Below are 9,468 nucleotides of genomic sequence, written 5' to 3' on the forward strand. Positions count from 1 at the left end.
TAACCATCACAGTAGCTGAGCCAGTTTTTAGGCATGATCCTGAATTTGGACATATCCCCATTTCCCTAAAAGTTTTGCCAAGTTCAGATGCAGCTCCAAGTCCAGCTATTATTTGTACTTCAATACAAATAACACTGAACCTCAGTGTGCTCAACCCTCTACAAAAAGCTTTGTCCCAAGAGAGCTTGCAGTTCACATACACACTGCACAGATCAGCTCACCTCTCATGCATGCAGGAAAATGGAACAGTTAACGGGAGGCAAGTCAGACCCTGACGGTGAGAATGGGAGAGGAACAGAGGATGTTGTCAGGCTGTTCTCTCAGAGATAAATAATTTGCCATATTTGGACATGAATATACCCCACCTACTGCTATATAGCCTGAGAGGAGTCAGCTTGGCACATGCTATTGAGACCTACGCCTCCCCAAAAGCATCCTGCATCTCTCAAGCGAAAGGGTGAGTAATTGCCAGCATCCAGCACCAATTTTTATTACTTATTTTCATTTGTGTTTGTGCAGGATTTTGCTATTTGCATTTGTTGTTTAAAAATCTCTCACCCCACCCTGTATGATGTAACCATACAGAGCTATATAATCACCCTTTGCTTTCAGTTACTCTTAAGTGCCCTGGATAAAAAGAACCACTCATAGATTCAGAGTAATTCATCAATCAAAGACAGATCTCAAAGCAAAAGGAATTACATCAATGCAACAAGGACAAGAATTCACTTCAAGCTGTCTTATCTGAGACATACGCTCAGATAAGTTACCTGATCACTGCAGTTAGATCCTAAAAGAACTAGCTGTTTCTTCCAGACTGTGTAATGTTAATTGGTCTGGGACATTAAAATGATCACTGATCATGTTTTTTAATAGGTATAGCTGCATGTTGGACACTAAATGACCTTTCCATTGAATTTCAAAACCTTGTATCTATGGATGTTTTCCCTGGACAGAAAGGTCTATGCATCTGCTTGTTTAGATAGAAGCAAATATATTGCACTTGAAGATTTACCCAACATTGCTAGGGTCCTAAACTCAATTAATTTTGGGGTGTTTTTTCATGTAAATCATCGCTCTGCACTGGGGCTGGGAAGGAGGAGTTTCAGGATGCAGGCTGCCCTGTAGAGAGAGGACAACTCCAGAGCCCTCTCTAACTGCTGCAGCCAGGTGAGAAGTCCCTCTCCATGGCTGATGCAGCTCCAGCAGGTACAGCCAGGGGAGGGTTGCATGTCCTCATAAGAACATAAGAACGGCTGTACTGGGTCAGACCAAAGGTCCATCTAGCCCAGTATCCTGTCTACCAACAGTGGCCAGCACCAGCTGCCCCAGAGAGGGTGGACCGAAGACAATGATCAAGCGATTTGTCTCCTGCCATCCCTCTCTTGACAAACAGAGGCCAAGGACACCATTTTATCCCCTGGCTATTGCCTTTTATGGACCTAACCTCCATGAATTTATCCAGCTTCTCTTTAAACTCTATTATAGTCCTAGCCTTCACAGCCTCCTCTGGCAAGGAGTTCCACAGGTTGACAACACGCTGTGTGAAGAAGAACTTCCTTTTATTAGTTTTAAACCTGCTACCCATTAATTTCATTTGGTGTCCTCTAGGTCTTCTATTATGGGAACTAATAAATAACTTTTCTTTATCAGCCCTCTCCACACCACTCATGATTTTATAGACCTCTATCATATCCCCCCTCAGTCTCCTCTTTTCTAAACTGAAAAGTCCCAGTCTCTTTAGCCTCTCCTCATATGGGACCCATTCTAAACCCCTAATCATTTTAGTTGCCCTTTTCTGAACCCTTTCCAAGGCCAAAATATCTTTTTTGAGGTGAGGAGACCACATCTGTACACAGTATTCAAGATGTGGGCGTACCATAGTTTTATACAGGGGCAGTAAGATGTCCTGGGTCTTAATTTCTATCCCTTTCCTAATAATTCCTAGCATCCTATTTGCCTTTTTGACCGCCGCTGCACACTGCGTGGAAGTTTTCAGAGAACTGTCCACAATAACTCCAAGATCTCTTTCCTGATTTGTCGTAGCCAAATTAGCCCCCATCATACTGTCTGTATAGTTGGGGTTATTTTTCCCGATGTGCATTACTTTACACTTATCCACATTAAATTTCATTTGCCATTTTGTTGCCCAATCACTCAGTTTGGTGAGATCTTCTTGGAGTCTGCTTCTGTCTTGACTATCCTAAACAGTTTGGTATCATCTGCAAACTTTACTACCTCACTGCTTACCCTTTTCTCCAGATCATTTATGAATAAGTTGAATAGGATTGGTCCCAGGACTGACCCTTGGGGTACACCACTAGTTACCCCTCTCCAATCTGAAAATTTACCATTTATTCCTACCCTTTGTTTCCTGTCTTTTAACCAGTTCTCAATCCAAGAAAGGACCTTCCCTCTTATCCCATGGCTATGTAATTTACACAAGAGCCTTTGGTGAGGGACCTTGTCAAAGGCTTTCTGAAAATCCAAGTATACTATATCTACTGGATCCCCCTTGTCCGCATGTTTGTTAACCCCTTCAAAGAACTCTAAGGGTATGTCTACACTGCAAAGTTAGTTCGAACTAACAGACGTTAGTTCGAACTAACTTTCCTAGGCGCTACACTAGCGCTCCGTTAGTTCGAACTTAATTTGAACTAATGGAGCGCTTAGTTCGAACTAGGTAATCCTCATTCCACGAGGATTAAGCCTAGTTCGAACTAGCTAGTTCGAACTAAGGGCTGTGTAGCCCTTTAGTTCGAACTAGTGGGAGGCTAGCCCTTCCCAGGTTCCCCCTGGCGGCCTCTCTGGGCACAACCAGGAAAACTCTTCTCCTTTCCCCCAGCCCCGGGCCCTTAAAGGGGTAGACTCTGGCCAGACGGCACTGGAGTCAGCCAGCCCTGCCAGGAGTCTCTGCCCCGAACCAGTGGCTGCAGCATGAGCCAGGCAGCCAGTGCCAGTGAGACGTCCCCTGCCCAGTCCCCCAACACCCAGGGGCCAGCCAGGGGCCGTAGACGGCGCGCGGCCTCCTGGTCTAGTGCGGAGGTCATGTATCTCATTGAGGTTTGGGGGCAGGCCCCCAACGTCCAAGATCTCCGCACTAGGAGGAGGAATGCGGCCGTCTATGGGCGCATAGCAGCCGCCATGGCCAGCAGGGGACACAGGCGCACCCAGGAGCAGGTGCGCATTAAAATTAAACAGCTGCGGCAGGCGTACGCCAGAGCCACAAGGGGCGGCGCCGCAGCAGGGGCTGCCACCTGCCCCTACTTCACTGCCCTCCACCAACTATTGGGGGGCAGGGCGGTCCGTGCCAGCCCGGGGGACATCGAGCTGGGACCAGAGGGCCCTGACCTGGGCACACCAGAAGGGTCACCGCCAGCAGTGTCATCCAGGGAGACCGTACCGGGTAAGTAGTTTGAATTAAGTAGTTCGGGGGGGGGGGAAGGCGGGAGGGAGACCAGGGACCGCGCACGTGGGCCATGCCTTCCACGGATCACGCAGACACCTGTGCACGTGCGAGCACGTGCCATGCCACCCTTGGGCAGGTGGCTCCAGCTGCGTGACATCCAGGGGCCATTGCCCAATAGGCACATGCTTGTGCAAAGAGACGTGACATGCTCCGGACCCCGGGGCAGGACCCAGCAGGATGATTTCCCTTCACATGTCCCCTCTACACGGAGGCAGGGGACATCTCCCCCCCCCCAGCCGCCCCGGCCACACTATACATGGCACAGGGACATGGGTGCGGTCTTGGGGCAGCTCCCAGTCCCGGGGAGAACCAGACATCCTGACCATGGCCTCTGTACAAGCACAGCGGCTCTGACGGTGCAGGACATGGTCACCCTCACGTTGCGGAGTTGGGGAGGGGGCTGGGCATCATCCTCTGCGTCCCCAGGGAGAACTGACCACTTCTCTTCTGTCTCTACAGCTGCACCAGCTGCTCGTGCAGGGCGCACCACCCCGCCCGGGACATGCTCCCGCACCCGCGGCCTCCTCCAGACCGCCAGCACGGAGCAGGAATACTGGGACCAGCTCCTTGGTGCCCTGCGAGCCATGCACCGCACACTACGGGCGTGGATGAGGGAAGACCTGCAGGTCCGCCATGAGCTGCTGGCTGAGCTCCGAGGGCTGAACACCAACCTGCAGCTCCTGCTGCAGAGCATGGTGCCCCGTGTTGGTCCTGCACCTGCTGCCCCCCCAACTGCTGTCCCTCCTCCCACTCCTGCTCCCCCTCCCACGTCTCCCTCCTCAACCCCCACAACCTCTTCCTCAATGTCCACACCCCCCACCTCAACTTCCGCACCCTCCACCCCATCCCCCCGGGGACGCCGAGGCCCCCTCCCTCGCCGTACTGGGAGGCGGTCGGCCCGGCGAGCCCCCCACCCCTGATCCTTCAGTTTCCCCACCCCCTCCTTTCCCTTGCTTCCCCCTTTCAGCCCCCTCCTCCCAGTTTTCCTCCTCCCCTCTCCCAGCCTCTCTCTTCCCCTCTCCCACCTCCTTTTCCCAGTTTCCCCAAGTTTTGTTAAATAAACAGAGTTTCTATTTTTGAACACATGTGTCCTTTATTTTGTACATCAAGAAGAGGGGCTAGGGAAGGGTAAGTGGAAGGAGGTGAGGGAGGACTGGGGCACGAGCCCCCGATGGGGAGGACTGGGCTGGTTCTGTGGGTTTCTGGGGGTGGAAGCTCTCCTGCAGTCCCCCAATTGCCCCCTCTCCCCAGATGGCAGCCTGCGGCACGTGCATCCGGTCTGATGGCTGAGTGGTGTGATGTGCCCAGTGTGGGTAGTCCAGGCACTCCAAGCCAGGACTGCTTTGCAAGCGGGGCACCCCTGAGAACCGGGGTAGGGGTCAGGTCCCTTTAAGCGCAGCCCTGGGCTAGCCTGAGACAGCATCTCCACGCTCTAAGTCCTCCTCTGATGCCCTGCCGGCACTGCTTCCGGCCATCCTTAAGCCCAGTTCAGGATCCACTCTGTGTGGACATGCTAGTTCGAATTAGCAAAATGCTAATTCGAACTAGTTTTTTAGTCTAGATCCGTTAGTTCGAATTAGCTTAGTTCGAATTAACTAATTCGAACTAAGTTAGTTCGAATTAACGTAGTAGTGTAGACGTACCCTAATAGATTAGTAAGACAGGATTTCCCTTTACAGAAACCATGTTGACTTTTGTCCAACAAATTATGTTCTTCTACATGCTTCACAATTTTATTCTTTACTATTGTTTTGACTAATTTGCCCAGTACTGAAGTTAGACTTACCGGTCTGTAATTGCCAGGATCGCCTGTAGAGCCCTTTTTAAATATTGGTGTCACGTTGGCTACCTTCCAGTCATTAGGTACGGAAGCCGATTTAAAGGATAGGTTACAAACCACAGATAATAGCTCAGCAATTTCCCATTTAAGTTCTTTTAGAACCCTTGGATGAATGCCATCCGGTCCCGGAGATTTGTTAACATTAAGTTTTTCTATTTGTTCCAAAATCTCCTCTAATGACACTTCAATCCGGGACAGTTCCTCAGATTCATCACCCACAAAGGATGGTGCAGATTCAGGAATCTCCCCAACATCCTCAGCCGTGAAGACTGAAGCAAAGAAATCATTTAGTTTCTCCGCAATGGCTTTATCGTCCTTGATTGCTCCTTTTATAGCTCGATCATCTAGGGGACCCACAGGCTTTTAAGCAGGAAGCCTGCTTCTAATGTACTTAAAAAACATTTTGTTATTTCTTTTTGAATTTTTGGCTAGCTGTTCCTCAAAATCTTTTTTTGCTTTTCTTATTACATGTTTACACTTGATTTGACAGTGTTTATGTTCTTTTCTATTTATCTCACTAGGATTGGACTTCCACTTCTTAAAAGATACCTTTTTGTCCCTCACTTCTTCTTTTACATGATGGTTAAGCCACGGTGACTCTTTTTTAGGTCTCTTGGTATGTTTTTTAATTTGGGGTATACATTTAAGTTGGGCCTCTATTATGGTGTCTTTAAAAAGTTTCCATGCAGCTTTCAGGGATTTGGCTCTAGTCACTGTGCCTTTTAATTTCTGTTTAACTAACCTCCTCATTTTTGTGTAATTCCCCTTTTTGAAATTAAATGCCAGGGTGCTGGACTGCTGAGGTGTTCTTCCCACCACAGGAATGTTGAATGTTATTATATTATGGTCACTATTCCCAAGCGGTCCTGTAACGGTTATATCCTGGACCTGATCCTGCACTCCACTCAGGACTAAATCGAGAATTGCCTCCTCCCACCGAAGGTGAAGCGTTATGAAAAGGCAACATCCTATGGTCATAAAAAAGCCTTTCTATTTGCACAGGATGAGTTGGAATATTAGGAGCCTGATTCAAAGCCCACCAAAGTTAAAGGGAAGACTCCAACTGGATCAGGTCCTATATGCTCAGAAAACTTTTTCCACACTGATGTAAGCATGAACAGAATATATCTTGATGGGTCCAACTGACTGATTTTTAATCAGATTTTTCCTCAGTTGATATGGGGGAGGGGCGGAATTTTGCTTCATTTCCAATGGTACACTATGAGTAGTGGCTATTAGTTATTTCTTACCTCACAGAAGTTGCCATACACTAGGGCTATGTCTACAATGCAGGCTTTTTGTGCAAGAACAGCCATTCTTGCGCAAAAACTTGCTTTGTGTCTCCACTGCACTCGCGTTCTTGTGCAAGTAAATTTACAGTCCAGTGTCGGAAAACAGGGCTTCTTCCAGAATAGTTATTCCTCTCCCAATGAGGAATAAGCCCTCTTGTGCAAGAATTCTTCTGCAAAAAGGCAGTGTGACAGGCAACATGATTTGTGTGCAAGAAACCCCTATGGCTAAAACAGCCATCAGAGCTTTCTTGCTCAAGAGAGTGTCCACACTGCCATGGATGCTCTTGCGCAACAGTTCTTGCGCAAGAAGCCTACAGTATAGACATAGCCAGTGTGTTCAGAAATAAATGGGGTTGGGTGAAGAACAGCAGCACAAGATAATTAAAAAGTAATATATGCCTGATTCAAAGCAGTCAGGGGGAACAAGGTAGCAGCATACCAAGAATGTTCTTGTGGCAGCCTAGTTATTTAGGGGTTAATTGCAAAACACTTACAAAAACCCTGAAGTCCCTGCTCAAATCTCAATGGGGAAAGCATCTAAATTCCCTAGGCAATTTTGAACATATCAGCCACTGACCTTATCCTCTGCTTCAGTTTCCCCATATGTAAAATGGAAATATCTCACTGGTCACTTACAGGAAGGGTCCTTTGCACCTGCCACTGAACTAATGCTTTGCAAGGATAAGTTAGTCCACTGCAGCTCTATCTTTTGTATTTAAATGCCCTCACTACTATCGTTTCTGGGCATCTCACCATACCGCTGGTGAGCAGGGCAGTGTGGCCATTCCCATTTTGCATAATGGTATCTGAGATACAAAGACAGAAAGTGATTTAAATCAAGGTCATATCCCCAAATCTGTGGGCAAGGACAAGGGACTAGACTCCTGCTCTCACATTCGAGGTTGTCATTGCTATAATTAAACTATTTTTCCTGCAGCCAAGAAAACACATCAGGCTGCTCTTACATAGCCTTGGGTAATTCTGGAGGGTTACGATCAATGTTCCCTCTATCTTGTCCATCCATGTATAGAATAAATTTTGTTACGTGCACTGAGGTATGTAAAGATGTGCACCACCCGTAGAAAACACATGCTGTCAGTTGTGCACACTCTGGTAATCAGCTGGGCAGCACCTGAATCTCTCTTCCGTGGCTGTCCAAGCACATAGCTTATAGGGAACACTGGTTGTGATGCTTTGTCAATGTGGTTTTGGCCCATGAAAGCTTATGCCCAAATAACTGTGTTAAGTTGCCCCCAGACTCTTTGTTTTTATAGATGCAGACTAATACAGCTACCCCCTCTGAGACTTGAACATCCATAAAATAATTCCTGTGGCTTGTGTTTTTCAAGAGAGCGGATTAGATGATCACAATAGTCTCTTCTGGCTTTATAATCTGAATCTGTTCCCCTTTCAGACTCTCCAGAATGGGAAGGAACTGGATGGTTATCTGTTGGATGGCTATGCTTTTGCTGATGCTATGTAGCGATGTCACCCTTTGTAGGAGGGGCTCATCGGGTAAGAAAGCCAACAAGAATAAAAATCTGCCCCCCAATAACAAGCCTAACTCAATCAAAACAGAGCCTGTGAAGATTCCAGGAACTCTGTGTTATACTGGTCAATTGCTCGACGTCAAACTAGAGCCTGAAGATGCCAAATATTATGCCAACAACTTTAAAAAGTTTCCTGATTGTGTTTATTACCCAAGGTGCTTCCAGTCTCTACAGCTGAACACAACCAAGGACATGCTGGCTAGCGAGTGCTTTAACGTTACAGTGAGTCTGACTGAAAACAAACTGGACTTATCTGAAGGAAAGAATACCACCAATACATATGCCAGGATCATGGGGCATGTGATAAACCACTTGTGTGCAAATGGATTCTGCTGCCAATCCTGCAGCCTATCGCTGTCAATCCACAGTGCCTTTCATCAGTTAGTAATGCTTTGCCTTATGCATTTTATTTCTCTTACCGTGCAATGAACTTGCAGCGAAAGCTACTGATTTACTGTCAGCAAGGAAGTGCCTGTCAGTAACTATTTAGCTTTTATGCTTTGTGTATGTTAAACTTCCATAATTCTTTTATTGTTTTTACCAAAATCCTTTGTGTGATTTATCTGTTAAACTGGATGTTTGTTTTAAACTGGGCTATGTATGTTCAAATAAAGGAACATGTTAATCACAGTAGTGGCCAGTCATTCATAAGAGACGGGGAGGTGAGGTAATATTCATCTGATATCCTGGGACAACTTCACAGACATTCAGAAGGCCGGTTCACAACTACTGAAGAGGGAGCAGGGGAATGTTACCACCAACCCAAAGGAACATTTGGTTAACTTCCATCAGGATGCTACATGGTGGTGTCCATTCTTGGAGAAGTTAAGCCCAAGTGGCACTAGTTGGCAGCTCAGCAAAGGGCTCAGGTGGGATAATGAGCTAGGGCTCCTAGAAATGTTTTTTTGTTTGTTTGTTTGTTTGTTTCTGAGTTAGAGTTTACTGGTAGAGTAAGATAGATGGGAAAAACCTGTCCCCTTTAACATCACCTGGACTAATTGTGCCAAAGCAAGGAAGAAGAACAGTGTTGTGGTTAAGGCACTCGGGAAATCTGAATCTATTTCCCAGTTCTGTGGTATATTTCTTGCGTGACCGTGGGCCAGTTTAAATACTACTCCTAAGCTGTGTCTAGACTGGCAAGTTTTTCCGCAAAATCATCTGCTTTTGCGGAAAAACTTGCCAGCTGTCTACACTGGCTGCTTGAATTTCCGCAAGAACATTGATGATCTCATGTAAGATCGTCAGTGTTCTTGCGGAAATACTGTGCTGCTCCCGTTCGGGCAAAAGCCCTCTTGCGCAAATCATTTGCGCAAGAGG

At 47.1% G+C, this 9,468-nt stretch overlaps 1 protein-coding gene across 1 annotated transcript; it reads left to right on the forward strand.

Annotated features, from left to right (window-relative positions):
- The first annotated feature begins 269 nt into the window (after window positions 1–269).
- PRND (prion like protein doppel) lies at window positions 270–8,755 on the forward strand. The gene is made up of 2 exons (XM_014570363.3): window positions 270–457; window positions 8,016–8,755. Exons 1-2 carry the CDS (start codon window positions 351–353, stop codon window positions 8,578–8,580), a joined length of 672 nt encoding a protein of 223 aa, XP_014425849.2. The 5' UTR covers window positions 270–350; the 3' UTR covers window positions 8,581–8,755.
- Window positions 8,756–9,468: the final 713 nt, after the last annotated feature.

Source organism: Pelodiscus sinensis, chromosome 28 (genome assembly GCF_049634645.1).
Source record: "Pelodiscus sinensis isolate JC-2024 chromosome 28, ASM4963464v1, whole genome shotgun sequence".
NCBI lineage: Eukaryota > Metazoa > Chordata > Testudines > Trionychidae > Pelodiscus > Pelodiscus sinensis.

Excerpts from the sequence above, each read along its gene's own strand:
- PRND (XM_014570363.3), top strand. The coding sequence starts at position 351 with ATGAATATACCCCACCTACTGCTATATAGCCTGAGAGGAGTCAGCTTG. Across the intron at positions 458-8,015 it reads TGCATCTCTCAAGCGAAAGG|ACTCTCCAGAATGGGAAGGA; the intron begins GTGAGTAATTGC and ends TTCCCCTTTCAG.